Source organism: Malurus melanocephalus, unplaced genomic scaffold (assembly GCF_030028575.1).
Source record: "Malurus melanocephalus ecotype Western Australia unplaced genomic scaffold, MMel_1.1 scaffold_20, whole genome shotgun sequence".
NCBI classification, from domain to species: domain Eukaryota; kingdom Metazoa; phylum Chordata; class Aves; order Passeriformes; family Maluridae; genus Malurus; species Malurus melanocephalus.
This window is the reverse complement of record NW_026623252.1, coordinates 942828-960091: the sequence shown is the minus strand read 5'-3', so window position 1 is coordinate 960091 and position 17264 is coordinate 942828. Positions and strand designations below refer to the sequence as shown.

The window sequence follows — 17264 nt, the reverse complement described above, 5'->3', positions numbered from 1 at the left end:
CTTCCAGGCTGGAGGTGTCAGGGAGGATCCAGGCTGGCTGCCCCCCAGCCCCAGCTGCTGTGGCTGCAGGGAGATGTCCCCCTGACAGGCTGTGCTGCCAGTGCCTCCATGACCAGTTGCTCTTCCCCCGCAGATATCCGAGTGGCCAGCTTTGCCCGTGGCCGAAGCATTAACCTGGCCCTGTCTCACCGGGGACGCCAGGCGCTCCGAGCCGTGGGGATGGAGGAGCAGGTACCCTGGGACATTCTGCTGGCAGGGGGGGGTCTCTGTGGTTAGAATGCTCTCACCCTGTCCCAGCCAGACCTCTTCCACTGCCTGCCTGCAGCCTGGCTCTCCCCTGCTTCCCGGCGGGATCTCCCCACCCCAGGGCTCTGCTCCTGGCACTGGGTGCTTCCCTGGGAGACCAAACACCTTCCCGTGTTTAGCTCCCTGCTTGCTCCCCTCCCTCCTGGAGGTGAGAGCAAACAGGGCAGTAAATGGACTCCCGAAGGAGCTGATGCAATAAAGCAGGATGCAATAAAGGCAGCTGTTTTCCCCACTGACACRGCCAGATTTGTATTTTCCCACCAAACCTTGATCTTTGGGCTGACCCCTGAAGTCCATCCACGCTGCCATCTGCCCAGCACGCTTGGCTGGGAGCCCACACTCTCCTGCAGGGTGCTGGCTACTGTTTAACATCCAGCTGTTGSCAATGCTGGGATCTCCTGGCCCCTGGATCCCTGCAGAGGAGCCMGGGCTTTGACAACACACATGGCTGTCATCCCCTGCCCTCTCCAGCACTCTGGGAGTTTTCATGTCCCTTCTATCCAAAAATAATTTCCCTCTGATTTTTGTGAGAATGAGCTTGTAAGCAAACTGTAGTAAATTGACATGACAGCYCTKTAAAAWTTTCCCCAGTGATTTGGAAATGTGCAAGGAAAGAGCCCTGCATTCTTCCTTGAGTGAAGTGCTTGGGTGAGGGATTGTAACTTGTACTAAAAAAAACACAGTTTTGTCAAGAAGCCCAGGTTGTACTCCCTTCTGTTTCAGATTGTGGCCAGAGGCATCCCCATGCGGGCGAGGAGGATACACACACCTTCAGGGAAAAAATACTCCATCCCTTATGGGAAGAAGAACCAGGTACTGGGGTTACTTTGCAGGGCACATGGGGTCTTTGTTAACATTTGTGTCTCTGTGTCATGGCCAGTGTGGGGCTCGTGGGTGTGGGAGAGGCTGGAGACAGTGAGGGAAGGGGATTGTGTGTAGGGGAGGGTTTCCTGCCTGGCCGTGCAGAGTGTCCTTCAGCAAAGCTTTCTGTTTGTTTGCCTTGCAGTACATTCTCTCTGTGGACAGAGCAAACTTAAACAAAGAGCTGCTGACAGGTCRGTTGTCACTTCTGCTTGCAAATACYTCTRACATGCATTTTGCTGGGGATTTAGGGTTTGCCTCATGACCAGAAGACTTTGGGTACCAAGCTCCTTTACCCAGCTCTCAGAAAACCCAAACCTGAACTAGCAGAGGAAAACCCGTGCTGCTTCCCAGCTAAAGCAGGAGACACCTCCCCAGGCTTGTCACGGTTTGTGGCATTTTCCATGACCCCTGATTGTACAAAWAGAAATTGGAGCTCTATGGCCCAAGTRTGTAATCAGACTAGACCAAATTTAYGCAAATTCCCCACTGACTGCAGGCACCTCATCCCATCCTGAATTTCAGTGGAGTGATGGTGAAAAGTAGTCAATGACTCATGTTATTGTGGGGAATAAAGAAATCCTTGCAGGATTCCTTGCATTTTTCAAACAGTTTATGCCATAGTTGACCAGTCCCAGTGTGCCCTGCCTGCTGGCCCACACTCAGTACAGCAAATTATTTGCTGTAATGGCAAAAATCCCTATAATTTAGGGATCTCTTGGAAATACATTTTGCAGTCACAGTAAACCCCCCTACATTTAGTTGTCTTTTCTTTTCACAGCTGCTGAGAAGTACTCCAACACTAAACTGTTCTTTGGACATAAGCTCCTCGGGTGCAATGCAGAACTGGGGACATTAGCCATWAAAAGGTAATCCCTGGGACCAAGCACTGTGGTCAGCTGGCTTCTGCTTAATCATTCATAAAACCTCAAACAGTTGAGCAATCTCAGTTTTGAAACTACTGTGAAGGCAAAACCTTGTACYAGCTTTGGAAAGGAGAGACATCGAGGCAGGGTTCATGGGGAGGCTGAGAAAGGTTTAAGCAACTCAGGTTTAAGCCCCAGCCTGACAACAGGCACACACTTCCTGATCTGTGCAGCGGATAAACATGCCAGTATCTATGGCACTGGGTTCAGGGACAGATTGCTCATCAGGGAAGGCAGATAATTGGTGGTGCCCTATCCCTGGAAGTGTCCCAGGCCTGGCTGGATGAAGCTCTGAGYACCCTGGTCTTGCRTCTCTGCCCATGGCAGGGGGTGGAACAGGCTGAGCTTTAGGGTCYCTTCCAACCCAAACCACTCTGCAGTTCCATGACCTTGCTTCCCAGCCTTTCTCAGAAGTTCTGGTCCTTCCTCCACCCACCTGGCAGGTGCTGCAGGCTCTGCAAAACAGCAGTGTTGTCCCAAAGGTGCCTGCAGCATTGCTGAGTAGACCTGGCAGAGTTATGCTTTTGATGCAGGATAATTATTTATCCTAAAGCTGAGCTTCCCAGGCATCAAGAGCCGATCTTCCCTCAGCCTCAAAGATGAGTGACACATTTTGCAAAAGGAAAATCCTCTGGGCACAGTGGTGCTGAGCTGGCCTGGAGTTACAGGAGGATTAGCCATAGAATYATGGAAGGGACCTTAAAGATCAGATTGACCCAAGGGACTCTCTTGCTTCCAGATCAGACCAGCAGACCTTGGAAGTGACCTACGATCTCATTGTGGGCTGTGATGGAGCCTTCTCCACAGTCAGAAAACAGTTCCTGAGACAGACACGCTTCAACTACAGCCATGAGTACATTCCTCATGGCTACATGGAGCTGTCCATCCCTCCCAAGGAYGGAGATGTGAGTGTGCCTGGCCCAGGGGCTGCTACAACCTTCGCAGGCTGCACATCCCACCTGCTTCTCACTGCTCTGCTGTAACAGCTTTGGAAGAATTAATGTCTTACCTGGGGTTCAGGCAAGGCATTAAGCCTTTCCTAAGAGAAGTCATGGATCTCTTCCTTTTCCAAAAGTGGGGCCGGTGTTGGTACCTGCACATGAAAATCCTAGAGAGCCTTGTTGGTGGAGTGGTGGGGTTAATTCTGAGAGGGCTCTGAGAGGGCCTGGGGGTATGGGAACATGTCCATGAGGATAACAATTGCAAAGTATCAGATTTTTTACCCATATTTCTTACCCTTTCCCTTGCCCTGTGTCTCCCTGAAGCATCAGGGACCAGAAAGGGCTCCTGTAGTTGTGTACTCCCATGGGAGCTATTGTGCTGGTGTGGAAGGGAGCCAGAGCCTGGGCTGGGAGAGCTGAACAGGGCAGGGGAAGGAGACAAGGCAATTTTCTTTCTCTTTCAGTTTGCCATGGAGCCAAACTACCTCCATATCTGGCCAAGAAACACCTTCATGATGATTGCACTGCCCAACATGGTGATAAGCCAAGGCCATGTTCTCTTGGGGCACAGGGCRGGGCTGGTGGGGATGAACTGTCTGTGGTGGCAGGGATTGGGAGGGTCAGGAGTCACAGASTAACAGAATCACAGAATCCATTTGGTTGGAAAAGACCTCTGAGATTGGGTCCAACCTGTGACCCAACACCACCCTGTCACTGTTCCAGTGGCTCACTGTGACTGCTGGGGGACAGGCTGGGCACTGAGCTGCTGCTCCACGTGTCACATGCTCTCTCTGCCCTCTGGGCTTCTTACTGACCTTCCTTCCTGGCTGACAGGACAAGTCCTTCACCTGCACGCTCTTCATGCCCTTTGAGCAATTTGAGAAGCTCACAACAGGCGAGMAAGTGCTGAGTTTTTTCCAGACCTACTTCCCAGATGCTATTCCCCTCATCGGAGAGTAAGTGYTTCCATCTCCCCTTTCCACTCATCAACACAGTTATCTATTATGGGGTGGGCTTTTTCTTGGATGATAACAACAGTCTCAGCTGTGTTAGGCAGTTTCCTTTCCTCTTGAGATGAATTATTGCAGGACTTCATATTAACTGAAAAACTTCAGCTATTCCCTGGTATGTCCTTCCTGCACTGACCAACATTTAACTCTGCTCACAGTAAGAGGACCAAGATGCCAATGGTCAAAGTTATGTGCAGAGCTTAAAACCTGCAAACAAAATATCTGGTCCACAGCAGGGAAATGGACTTCCACATTTTTCCCAGCACAAATAGCCTAGTGCACAGGTTTGGGGTTTGCATCCCAAAGCTGACGGTGCCTGCGGTCTGGCTTCCTGAGCTTGGACATGGCATGGCTTGCTCTTCTCTCCTGTGGTCCCACACCACAAAATCTTCTGTTTTACCTGAAGGCAAGAGCTGAAGCACGATTACTTTTTGCTGCCAGCCCAGGCCATGATCTCTGTCAAGTGCTCTTCCTACCACCTCTCTTCCCGGTGTGTGCTGATGGGAGATGCTGCCCATGCTGTTGTGCCCTTCTACGGACAGGGCATGAATGCGGTGAGTTCAGGCTGTCCCTGTTGTGGGGTCCCCACTCCTTTTGCCTCAAAGTCCTGGTTTCAGTGTTTAACTCCACAGAATTCATGGCTGGCCTGTCCCACAGCCTRATCTCTGCACTGGCAGGTGTTGAGCTCCTCCTCCCTCCTGGGGAGGGGACAGGGTGATGATGTCCCCTTCCCATGGAGCAGARGCTGTGTGGGAGGCTGTTCCAGGCAGCTGGGAAAGGCAATCCCCTGGGTTTTGCTCAAGATCCCTCTCAGAGGGGCCTGGAGTCAGACTCCTGCTCTGAGGCTGCGGTCAATGGGACCAAACAGCTCCATTAGCTAAGCATCCATGAGAGCACTTCTCTTGAGTGYGTGGTTTCTTTATGCCTACTAACCYCATAATATTCCTTCCAGGGCTTTGAAGATTGTCTGGTCTTTGATGAATTAATGGACCAGTTCCACAATGACCTTGGTAAGTGAGGTGGCTGGGGAGGAGCAGGAGCAGAGGAACGTCCCTCTGCAGCTGAGGGAGCTGCATACCCTGCAGGGAGCTGCCTGTAAAGAGCTGCTGTCTCCCCTCAGGTGCCTGCCTCCCTGAGTTCTCCAGACTGCGGGTGCCAGACGACCATGCCATTTCGGATTTAGCCATGTACAATTACGTGGAGGTGGGTGAGCCCTGTGGTTCCATGGCCGTGCACACGCTGCTGCTGTCAGGATGCACRCAGCATCCTGGCAAGACTCTGGCTGGGTCTCACCCTGGCAGGCTTTAGCCTCAGCGCTCCTTGGCAATGTCACTGGGGCTCAGGAGGTGCTGCTCCCTGCATGACYTCCAGGACAGGCAGTGGGAGAGGTAGCAAAGCACAGGGGGGCTCTGCCAAAACTCCTTGCAAGGCGGTGGCTGTTGCTCTGTTGCAGATGCGTGAGCACGTGAATTCAACGTGGTTCATTTTCCGGAAGCACGTAGACAACTTTCTCCATACCCTCATGCCTTCCACCATCGTCCCACTGTACACCATGGTAAGCCAGCATGTCACTCCCCACTGCCATGAGCTCCACCTGCCTGGCTTTGGGGTGGTGACATACTCCTGCAACCCTCCCAGGTGACCTTCACCAGAATTCGCTACCATGAGGCCCTTCAACGCTGGAAATGGCAGACAAAGGTTGGTCAAGGGGGGTGCCCATCCTCCCAACGCCACGAGCCTTGGGAGCATCCTGCACACCAGTGCTGCTCAGCTGCAGAGGGCAGATTTGGTGGTGGGACATTGCCAGTTTGCTGCAGGGTAGCAGCCAGCCTCTGATGATGTTGGGGTTTCTCTTTGCACTTGCAGGTAATTAATCGAGGGCTCTTTGTCATGGGGGCAGCAGGGCTGGGTGGCACCTACCTGCTGATAAAACRTCTGGCACGGAACTTGGATTTCTGCTTAGAAGACTTGTGGGGCTGGTCCCATCATCTGAAGAATATTGGAAACCTTTCCTTTGGCACACGAGTGGCTTAAGTGTACAGGGAGCTCCTTGTTGTCATAAAGCAAAGGCTGTTGACTCAGTTGGGTGTTGTTTCTCTTGGGATGTGCTTTGGCAGCTCCTGCAGCCCCTTGGAAGCGGTTTGGCCTGTCTCCCTCTCCCAGGTGAGAGGAGCCCATCAGGCACAGAGTGYCCAGAGAGCCTCTCCAGGGCTCAGGTGTGTGACTGTGGCAACTTGGTCTCAAGAGATGTGGTGTGTAGATGTGGCACTTAGAGATTATGGTTTAGTGTTGGACCTGGCAGGATTAATGGTTAGACACAATGATCTCAGAGATTGTTTCCAGACTTAATGATTCCATGATTCTGTGACCTGACCAGTGTGTCCCAGCCTGCAGATTTCTACTCTTCTCAAAATCAAGCCAACATTTAGAGAGTCCTCAAGCCAAAATTAGCTGCAGCCTGGGATAGTACTCAGAGCAGTATCAGACACACTTGCCTTCTTCTTACCTTCCCTAGACCCTCACAATCACCACTGAAGAACAATAAAATGGCCCAAATTAATCCCTGATCCAATGTGGCACAGCCAATCTCGTTGGAAGTGGTTTACACACAGCTACCAGCACATGGGCAGGGATGAGAACTGCTCTGCATTATTCAGTGAGTCGGTTTTGGCTTGCAAGGGAGCCAAACCATTCAGGGCATGTATGGCAAATGGTGTAGAAAACAGTTTGTTTCTCTAGCTGGGATCTTTCCCAAGCACTGCACCTATGAGAGATGGTGGCAGCAATGAAAAGGTGATTGTAGTTTCTCCAATGAACCCTTTAGCTGTTGTCCTTGTACATAATTGTTWGCAGGACAGATGTATTTACCTTGTGTATCAATCTTTATTCATGTTGAACCCCTTCAGAAAGCAAATGAAGATGGMACACAATACAACTGTAGGCAAATTAATCCCAAACTTAAAGCAAATAAGGAATTGTATCTCTGCGCCACTGACCCACCATGTAAGAGCAACTGGCTGCTGTGTGTGATTGGGATAAGTGCTGAGCTGGAGATGCTCCAGACACTGCCAGGTGTTCTGCACAGCTGGCTCTTGGTATGTTGGATATGCTTGCAGAGCAGGGAGAAGATCATGCCCCAGGGGAAGAAGTGTGCCTGACCTTCACCCTTCAGGGAATTTTCCAGGTGCTCAGCACCAAAGTTTCACAGWTCAAACAGTGGCTTCTTCCTGTGCAGAGAACTTCAAGGCATGGTGGAGGTAAACCAAGCACGCAGGAGCCCAAGAAGAACTTTGCCTGAGGTAGGTGTGAGCAGGGAGCAATGTCAGGAAGCAGTCGGTGATTTGGAAAAAAGATTCAGTGCATGTTCTCCAGCTGCTCTTCATCTCAAGGTACAGGTGCTCACTAGACCTCAGGGCCCATCACATCACTGCAGCTTGTGGAGTGGCTGCTTGGACCCTTTATGCCCAAGTCAGCAGTGAGTTCTTTGAAAAACATTGCATAGTGGTGGAGATCAATGCAGCAGGGGAAGGCATGGAGCAGCCTGGGAGCAGATCCTGCTGGAGCAGATGAGAGACGGCAGTTTTGAATTCCCAGCTCAAAATCAAAACTGGGAGCACTCTGTGCTCTCAGCTGGCTTTGGGGCTTGGTGTCAAAGTCTCCTGACAGAAAGCAAAGTTATCATCAGGAGATGGGGCAGGAGCCACTGCATGTTCCTGTGGTGAGGCCTGAAGTTGTGTGTGTTCCCTTTTCCCAGTTCCACTAATCCAGCAGTCAAGCAGTGGGCCAGGAGACTGGCATGGTGCAGTCCCTCAGCCAGCACCTGACATGAGGGGAGCCTCTTGGAAGAAGGGAAGAWACCATGAGCTTAAAGAAGAGGGGGTGGGAGCCTTAGTTCAACATTTCCTTGATTTGAGCTTTCCTTAGTTTGGCATTTCCTTATTTAACAGTGGGTCCCAGTGCTGCCAGGTGTTGCCTTATTCATTAAACCTGGGGTTGACGACAGTGGTGGTGGCACTCTTGAAGAGGGGGTTATCAGCCTGGAGGGAGAGAAAGGAAAGGCTTGTGTTGGGCTGYGTTGGATTTCCAGCAAGGCTTTACCTATCCCACCCATCTCAATGCCAACAGCACAGACAGCATTGGAAGAAGGATATTTACACAGGATATTTAGCCCCCTAAAAGACAAAATCCAGCTGGGCTGAAAATGAGCAATGGGGAGGGCTCAGGTCTACGTGGCTGCCTCTGGAAAGGATGTCCCCTCCTACTGTCCCCTTCCCCGTGGATCTGAGAGTCCCAGAACACCCCACTACCRTGGACAGACTCTCTTACATCATTCCACTTGGCTTTGCTCTTCTCCTTTTCAAACCGGCGGTATTCCCGACGGTCAAGCAGCTCCATCAAGAACCGCCAGATGAGCAGGACCAGGATACCAATGAGGAACACGCCGGCAACGGTGCTGCCCACGATCAGTGGGATGTCGGGAGGCTGTGGGCACTCTAGGGGACAGACAGATGGCGTCAGGCTGCAGCCCCTGGCAAAGCAGCGAGGCTGCCGTGGTGAGGCTGGCAGCCTGCCTGTGGCAGGGCAGGAGGGGCGGGGATGGGATACCTCTCTCAGGATYGACGATGACGGTGTAAATCTCCTCRCCATCCTCCTGAATCATAYGGAAGGACATCCAGCAGTTCTGGGAATCCTTTTCCCTGCATTTCCTATCCTTGCTGCTGACCTGTGTTGAGTTGGTGGACAGATGGATGTTGGGACAGGCCTGGGAGCAGTTCTTCTCAAAGGGGCCTCTGTTGAAGAACTTGCACTCCACACAGGAGCTGCAAACAAAGAAGCACAGCTCACACATGAAACCCTCTCACCTGGCTTTGGCTACAGCTGGGCTTTGCGCAGCACAAACAGGGCTCGCTTGCACCTCCCTGGGACATCAGGGATCCCCGCCACCCCCGTGCCCTCTCCGTGCCCATTACTCACATGTGATTGCCACAGGGTGAAGGGCAGCCCGGGCATTCCTGGCAGAGGGGCGGCTGGTACCTGCCGCGGCACTGGCAGTGGTTGCAGTGGCAGGTCCCGCGGAGGCTGCACTCGTGTCCTCGGCTGTTGAGGCAGCCTGCCGTCGATTGCTGGCACTGGCAGGCGCTGCCCTCGTATCCAGACAGGCACTTGCACTTCCCACAGTCACATTGCCCGCGTGCTGCAGGGGAAGACCTTTCAGACTCTGCAGACAGCCAGGGCCCCTCCCTCTGCCCGTGCTTGGAGAGCATCACCCCCTCTGTGCTCACCATGCCACCCTCCATGGGGTGCTCAGGGAGGTCCTACAGGCTSATGTGGTGGGACCCAGCAGCCCCAAACCCTCCCACCGGGATGATGGCACAAAAAAGCAGCATCTCCCTGGGCATCTAGCTCTTCTAAGCAGTGGCCAGTTGGAGAACCTGGGTGCATCACCTGTGCCRCCGCAGAGGGAGCCGTTGAAGAACTCGCAGCCCATGTTGTCGCACTGGCAGTAGGTGCCGTAGATGTACTTGCCAGGMGTGTTGCTGGTGTGGCAGACGCACTGCCCGCACACACAGTCCCCCTGCCCCGAGCAGATCACTGAGCTGTTGTCCCTCCGGCAGCTGCGCTCCAGCTCCTTGCTGCTCTTGCCTTTGGTGTCGCACTCACAGTTCTTCCCTGTGTATCTCGAATTGCAGCTGCCGCCAGAGGAGAGAAGCAAGCTCRGGTCAGTGGCCATGGGGCACGCACAGGGCCCAGACCTCCACAAAAGTGGAGCAAATCTGGGACAGCCTCAACAAAACCCAATGACAGCGTGTTGGTGCTAACTCCATGCTGGAGCAGGGTGGCTGACTGGGAGCAAAACTGGGAGAAATAGTGCTTTTTCCCCCAGTTGCATTCCCAACAAGTGGCAAGAAATTACAGTTATATTTATAATTTCTAAGCTCTTGCCAAGAAGATGTGATTATTACCTGAAGAAATCCAGGAAATTTTTCTTTCCTTGTGACTGAGGGGTCATGAAGCAATAATTACACTAAAAGACCTGTGTGAACTGCAGCCAAGAAGTGGGATTTTGAGAGATTTCTACAGAAATCTGTGTCTGCTCTGTGGGTATACAGGGGGATGATTTGATACTGGGGTGGATGGGTGGATAGCTGGATGGATTGAGGCCCTTAGGAAAGCAGCATAACTTCCACCAACAGCAAAGCCAGCCTGTGTCCCCTGCCTACATGAACACAAGGGACCGCTCCAAGGGGAATGCATGACTGCACCTCTCTGAACAAAAAAATTTGTGCAAAGCTACAGAGCCCAGYCCTGGCTTGGCCCAGCATCCCTCTCCCCAGCAGCTCCCCAGCTCTGGCAGCATTTGAAATTGTGTTTTGGGTGGATAGTACATACCTGCAGATCCCACATTCGATGAYGCCTTGCCCATTGCAAGCAGCTGGGTCTGGCTTGTCATTGCAGTGGCAGTCGCAGTTGCTGGCCACATGGACAGTGAGGGTGTCTGTGAAGCCTAGCGGCCGGATGGTGAAGGAATAGTTTGGAATGCATGCCTTGGCTGTGACCTTCACTTTGAAGGTGACCTAGAAAGTGCAGAGTARGACAGGGAAGGGCCAGACATGCAGCTGTCAGAGGGTGATATCGGCCCTAGGCTGAGGACATGCACATCCAGCACAATTGAGCATCTCCCCCATCCCACAGCATCTTGGACAATCTTGGCATTAAATTAATATAAAAAGAAAGCCTGGAACAGCAACCAGGGTTCCTGTCATTAYATTGGGTGGGCAACGGGAACTATGCAAGCTGTGGGGTGCTCCTGGCACAGGAGAACATACCTCATCATTGATCTTGACTTTGTCACATATGCCTCTTGCTTCATCCATGGAGTCCTTGTCATTATTGCATTTGGAGTCATATTTGACATCCAGAGTGTCCGGCAAGGTGGAATGRTCCAAGATGATCAGAGAGGAGAGGTTCTGTGGGAAAAAGTTAAAGAAAGTGCCATCGGTTCAAGAGAAGACTAGACCAAGGAGGTATGGAGTTGCAGGTCAGGAAAAAGGGGCAGGGAGCACCCCTGGTCAGGATCTCAGCTGCCTGGGGTGGTTCTGGAAGTGCAGGTGATTGCACTGGAGAGGTGGGAAATGCAGCACTTACATTGTAGGCCACCTGGATGAGCTCAATGATATTGCTGGAGTCCTCATTCAGCTCTCCCACCGCCGACTTTGGGATCAACTCACTGAGTTTCTGCCAGTGGAGAGCCAAGAGGTGAGCACTTCCTACCACAGGACAGCAGAGCAGGAGACAGCAGCAGGAGGACACAAGCAGCTGTGTCTGTCCTCCTGGGAAGGGGGTGGAGGCACCTGGACCATCTGATGTATCCTCACCTTATAAACATCCACCACCTTACTGGTGACAGCAAAAATGGGCTGAATGTTGTTTTCAGCAAGTTTTTGGACCAGCTGGCCAACAGACGGATAGTCCTGGGTGGGAAGAGGGATAMCACGCTCAGCACAACCTCCCCCCACAGCAGAAGAGTAGACACTTTGGGTGTGGCARCACAAAATATGGTGATTATGGTGATACTTTAGTCTCTGTAAGAGGCTTTTTTACATGACATTGTCTTTTCTGCCTGGGGGAGTGAGGCAGTGCGTGTTGGAGATGCTGAGCAGCCCCCAGGTACTTACAAACTCGTTGCTTTTTTTGTACATGTTGTCCTCCAAGTGGCACTTGCCATCGTTGGGGGTCAGGATGCCCGCAAGCTTGCCATCCCCAGCGAAGTGGAAGCCATCATCAGTAGCAAACACCAGCAAGCGGGTCACGTTGCGCCAGCCAATCAGGTCCTGCAAGTGGCACAGAGAGTGGCTCGTGTCCCTGAGCAGGGCTGCAGGACAGTGCCAGCAGCTGTGGCCCTTTCCAAATTCTTGTGTCAGCCACAGCATGGGGCAGGGGGCRCGGGGAAGGTGGGTTAGGAGAGATCAGTGTTAGAAGGCTCTGGGTACTTGTACTCTCCAGCGAGACCTGCCCCRCTGCCAAATCAGAACTTACACAGAACTGGCTTCCAGAGCCCACCTGGAGAGGGGCAGAGCCACCTGAGTGCGTGGGTCACAACCTTCCAGGGTGGGCACAGGACTCACCCCACACACTGCTGCCTGCATCATGGCATCCAGCCCCCCCTCTGGGGCATCCAGGTTCCCTGAGATGAACTGCTTCCCCACTTCGCTCTCAAACTTCTTAGCGTCATCGGTCAGTGACAGGATGTGCTTGAAGGCGAAGGGAGGCTGGCAATTCTTGTCCTTGTTGGGGCAGGGGTTCTGCAGCTTCTCAGGGTGTGTGTTCACAAAGGGCAGCACCGTCTTGTCCACAAAGGAGCCAAACCCTAGGGTAGCCAGACCGAGGTTTCAGGGGCAGGGCACAGGGCACAGGGCATGGACAATCTGCTGGCTCCAGTGTACATGCCCATGTCCCTTGCCCTGCCACACCCTTCAGCCTGGCAGAGGACATCTGCTGCCACTTCCTGCATCCCCCTCCAGCCCTGTGGTTCATCCCACCACCAATAGAGCTGTGCCACACCRGAGACAGGCTCACCGATGCGCCGAGAAGAGGTGGTGCTCTCCAGTGCCCTGAGCAGCTCCCCTCCCAGCTTCTTCACCTTCTCCAGGTCATCCAGCATGGAGTAGGAGAGGTCCATGAGGTAGTAGAGATCAATGGGATACCCCATGGCACGGCGAAACTTCACCTCGAACGCAGCAGGCTGGCCTGAGGGACAGGGATGGCGGGATCAGCTGCCATGTCGTGCCAGCTTGTGCCATCAGACACCCTCCACCCTAACTCTTAGAAGAAAAGGGGGGAAATGCAGGCTGCAGCGGATGAGTGGAAGGGCATCGCTGTCAGTCCACGAGGAGGGTGTTGGGGACGCCAGGCAGAGCGTACCTATCCTCAGCTTCAGGTGCACCTCCTGTGGAGTCAGCTGTATGTCATTGCTTAGGGGCTGGTCCTGTGTTCTTTTGATGTCATTGCGTGGAAACTCAATCTCACTGCGTGGGCATCCCCTCTGCTCCAGCTGCTCGATGGTGTCGCAGCGGATGGAGTCTGGCTCGCCGGCTTTAGTGAAATTCTGTGTGGCAACACCAGTGGGAAAAAAGATCAAAGGAGCAGGAGGTGAACAGGCATCTGATAAGATGACCCAGCCCCCAAACCAGGTCTCCAGGGAATTGATGGAGAAAAGAAAATCTTTGGTGGGTATTGATGGGGAAAGGTCATGGCTGTTGGATCCCTCATGGTGCCATCCTCCATGTAGGACATCAAACACTCCCACAGCGCAGTCAGGCAGAGCCAGGCAGGCAGGGTGGCTGTCCTGATGCCTGTTAGCTGACTTTTGGAGGTGACAACTAGACAACTAGGCTACATGGACCTACCAGCTTCTTGCACCAGGCACAGCCAGGACCAGACTGGATGCAGTCYTTGCACGTCCCCACCTTCATCTGGGGACACTCCATGGCAAAGGCTGGAAAGGAGGAAAGATAGAGTTCGTGTGGGGAGAACTTAGGGATGTTCAGACACCCAAGAGCAGGCACCCATGCTGGCCTGAGCCTGGCTTGCCCCTCAAACCCATGCTGGGGGCCCTGGCAGGGCTCTCAGCTGCCTTRCTGTCCCTCAGCTGGGCTGGCTTGAGTTACCTCCAGATCCCAGAAAGTGCAAGGACACGGCCCTTGCCCACCTCTCAGTGTCATGTTCCCGCTGCTGTTGGGCAGCATTTGGGTTCCCCCCACAATTTCACTGCCCATGAAAAGTGCTGGGAGGAAGGTAGGTCAGGCTCACCTGTTGTCACCAGCAGCAGCACCCAGGTCACTGCTGGCAGCTGGAGGCAGCATTCACAAGGCATCTTCTGCAAGACCAAAAGCATTCTTGTAACCACCTGGGATGTGCCCCGGGGATGGGGCAGCTGCAGTTGCTCTGGGCAGCCTGTGCTGACATSACATTCATTAACGCTGTCATGTGTCACACCTTACCCAAGCAAAGSCCTGGAGCAAACACTGACAGCACAGAAGCCTTGCAACATGGAGGAACATGGGGAAGTCAGAAAAGAGGAATTTGTTAAAAGAAGAAAAAGGAATAAGAAAGTACCAAGGAACTACAGACATTGCCCTTTTTAGCAACATTAGACACAGTGTCTGCAAGCCATCATCAGTTTCAAAACAGCTCTGATACTGCCCTGAGTAAGAACCACTCCTTGGCTCCGGCCATCACCCCTTCCTGAGAACTTGCTGAATAAACAGCTGAGAGTGATGTGGAAATGATAAAACAAGAGAAACCTTCAAAAGGCACTGAGGCAGTTTAGGATGTTGAGCTGCTCAAATTCACTTCTGAGGCATCTGGGTGTCCTGCCTTAGCTCATCAGCYTCTGTAAGACACACAGCAGCTAAGGATGACACTGGTTAGCCTTGAAAGGATGTCTGGTGTCCTCCCAAGGGCAGAGAGAAGGTCTAGGTAGGTCAGTGGGTAATGTTTACACAGCTATGATATAGACTTTGAGATGTGGCAGGACTCTCAGGGTAGTGGCCACCACTGATTATGGCAGGGGCCATCTGGAAGCCTACCCTGCCCTGGATCCAGAGCTCCCAGCCAACACCACATGGCTGCACAGCCAACAAGAGGCACCCCTGTGGTCATCGGGTTAAACCCTCAGGGTGACATGGCCTAAGAGCTCACTCTGCCCATCCTCTTGGTGCACAAGACCATCCTTTGGTGGGTGGCCAGAGCCCTCGTAAACAGAGAGATCCTCTGCTAGTCCTTCTCCACCTYCCCAGTCCCCCTTGGTAAGATTTTAAGGCCATCATTTACTGTCACAGCGGCAAGGTCCTGATCTGTGTGACATGCACTCTCTCTGCTTAGCTGGCCCAACACATTCCTGTTACCTCCTGATTCTGCCAGCAGAGTTGGAGCTGGCAGGAAAGAAAAGTGGCTCCTGCCCTTGTTTCCTGTAGAACTCAGTGACTGACATCCCAAAAGTGCCTAATTAGGCTCCAGTTCTGCTACAAGCCAGAAGTTCCCACACATGCTGTGAGGACCAAATCCATGGACTAATAAGCTCCTGCTATTCCACCTGCCAGGTGTTTCCAAGYGTTTAATTCCTGCTGCCATGCCAAAGAGTGGGGTGGTGATGGGATAGARCTGTGTGAGCACCTTGTTCTTGCTGGAGGTTGGAGTTTCCAGCTTACAGGCTCATCTTGTAAAAYAGAGCAAGATTCCAATTAAAAATGGATTAAAGAAAGCTCCCAAACTCCAGAAATACAGTGGGACTCTCAACATACTCCCCGTGCTGGCTGCTATCAAATACTGTGAAGTAGAATTCAYGTTGTGGCTGGATTTGGATGCCTTTTTCACCCCTATGTGGTTTCTTGCCTTTGTCACAAGAATGTGAAGCACATCCTGATATGTGAAGAGAGCAGCAGCAGAAGTTCAACACTTCTCTATGCCATGGAGGGAAATTACATCCTGCTGTGTGGGCGGCGGTGCACATAACGTGATGCAGGGTGGCTTTCAAAGAGAACAAATGGGGCTCTGCCTTTGTTTGCCTGCTTAGAGCCTTCAGAGAAAGGCAAAACAGGTTTTCAGCCTGACTCTGGTGAGCAGGSTGCTGCCACAGGCCTCCGGTCTCTGCAGAGGACAGATTTATGGGGTGAACTCTCTCCCATGTGCTTGGTCCCTGTCTGTGGCAACCCTTGGCTCCGGGTGTCTGTGGGACTCTTGCCCTGCCCTGGGAGGGAGAGAAGGAGGGCATTTGTGATGCTGGGTCTCCTGGGATCAGAGCCCTGCTTGGGTGGGAAGGGGCTGCCCCTTGGCTGTCCTGCCCGGGGTAGTCTGAGGACAMCACACTGCAGCCTGCTGAGATCACTCCGAGCAGCACCAGAAAAGCACAAAACCGCTGTGTGAAGCAGGATGTGACAGCTGCGACAGCTGAGATGGCAGAATGCGCCCTTTAGACCCTTCCCACAACTTGCAGCAGCCCTGTTGCAGGGTCCGTGCTGGCCACAGGACATGATGTCACTTCTCATGTTCACAGCTTTGCTTCTCACCTGCCAGGACGCTGGGAGCTGTGGCTGTGACATTGGGAAAAGCACCAAAAACAGGGACCAAGCTGCTTTCCCTGGCACCTGGGGTGTGCCCTACATTTCATCTGCATCCAAGAACCACGGAGATGTTGTAAAGGACCTGCTCTCCATGGGGGGAGCACATCCGCAGAGTGTTTGATGTGTGCAGCACACAGAGAGAGGAGAAGAGCGAGGCCCTCACTGCCTCTCCCAGCTATTCCTCCAGATCCCCAGGGCTGCAAAGACACCCTGTGCACTGGCACTCCTGGCGGTGACACTGCGCTTAGCCCTCCAGGCAGCCATCCCTGTCACCCCCGTGCCATCCTGCCATGCCACTTCCCTCTTCCCCACTGCATCCTGCAGCAGACAGTGGGAGAGATCCCCTGAGGAAGAGGAGGGATCACAGGAGGGGTATGTGGCAGTTCACAGCCCTGATGCTGCAGGTGAGCACACAGCCCATGCCACCCTGCCCAGGGCCATGGGGGCGTGGGATGAGYACACTGAACTCTCTCTGCTCTGCTTTCCAAGCCCACAGGGTGGTGAGGGGAGGGAGTTTTGGGGGTTCTGGCATCCTCCCCACAATAACCACCTGCAGTTCCAGACAAAGGCAAAACCTCCTCCTGTTACAGACCAGGCAAGCTGCCTTTGCAAAGGCAGAACAGAGTGACCCGCTTGTGGGAGGGATGCCATGCCGAGCTCCCTGAAGCTCCCTGAAYGCAAGTGTCCAGAGGTTAGATGAGGAATTATAAAAAAAATGCTCTTGAAACACCAGAGCTACAAAACCCCTTGTTGCCTGGCTGCCTCCCCACAAAAAAGGAGGAACAGAAGCATAAAGATTGAGATGCTGTACTTGCCTGAGCTCCAGTCCTTGTCTCTGTTCCGTACTTGGGCTGGGATGAGGATGGTCTCAGCTTCTCAAGCTTGTCTGGAGAAAGCAGCCGGGCATCAGGATCTCTGTGACATCCCCCAATCTTTCCTTCCTATTTCTGTCTTACACTTGCGGGGGAAAGCGGAAGTCAAGAGGGGTGCCTATGGGAGGGCGTTCCCCCAAAACCCCAGCCAGTCCCACTCAACCCAGTCAAACCCACAGCATCCTGCCCAATGGGACTGGGGCTGGGCTCTCTGGGATACTCGGGG

At 53.1% G+C, this 17264-nt stretch overlaps 2 protein-coding genes across 2 annotated transcripts in view; one reads left to right on the top strand and one right to left on the bottom strand.

Annotated features, from left to right (window-relative positions):
• Positions 1-6125, top strand: part of KMO (kynurenine 3-monooxygenase) — an 8685-nt gene extending 2560 nt beyond the window's left edge. Inside the window, exons 3-15 of the mRNA XM_057389822.1 lie at positions 134-231; positions 1030-1119; positions 1313-1361; positions 1949-2036; positions 2833-2998; positions 3499-3570; positions 3869-3990; positions 4451-4598; positions 4997-5054; positions 5165-5247; positions 5498-5599; positions 5683-5742; positions 5911-6125. Coding sequence (XP_057245805.1) covers positions 134-231; positions 1030-1119; positions 1313-1361; positions 1949-2036; positions 2833-2998; positions 3499-3570; positions 3869-3990; positions 4451-4598; positions 4997-5054; positions 5165-5247; positions 5498-5599; positions 5683-5742; positions 5911-6078 — 1304 coding nt within the window. The 3' untranslated portion in view covers positions 6079-6125. The remainder of the gene's footprint in view (positions 1-133; positions 232-1029; positions 1120-1312; positions 1362-1948; positions 2037-2832; positions 2999-3498; positions 3571-3868; positions 3991-4450; positions 4599-4996; positions 5055-5164; positions 5248-5497; positions 5600-5682; positions 5743-5910) is intronic.
• Positions 6126-6913: 788 nt separating this feature from the next.
• ITGB2 (integrin subunit beta 2) lies at positions 6914-17101 on the bottom strand. Its single transcript, XM_057389823.1, has 16 exons — positions 16982-17101; positions 13855-13921; positions 13452-13540; positions 12967-13150; positions 12622-12792; positions 12171-12412; positions 11721-11876; positions 11421-11516; positions 11191-11280; positions 10872-11012; positions 10435-10619; positions 9490-9734; positions 9019-9238; positions 8650-8864; positions 8371-8537; positions 6914-8081 (listed from the first exon to the last, which is right to left on the bottom strand). Exons 2-16 carry the CDS (start codon positions 13916-13918, stop codon positions 8019-8021), a joined length of 2328 nt encoding a protein of 775 aa, XP_057245806.1. The 5' UTR covers positions 13919-13921; positions 16982-17101; the 3' UTR covers positions 6914-8018.
• Between the last annotated feature and the right edge of the window lie 163 nt (positions 17102-17264).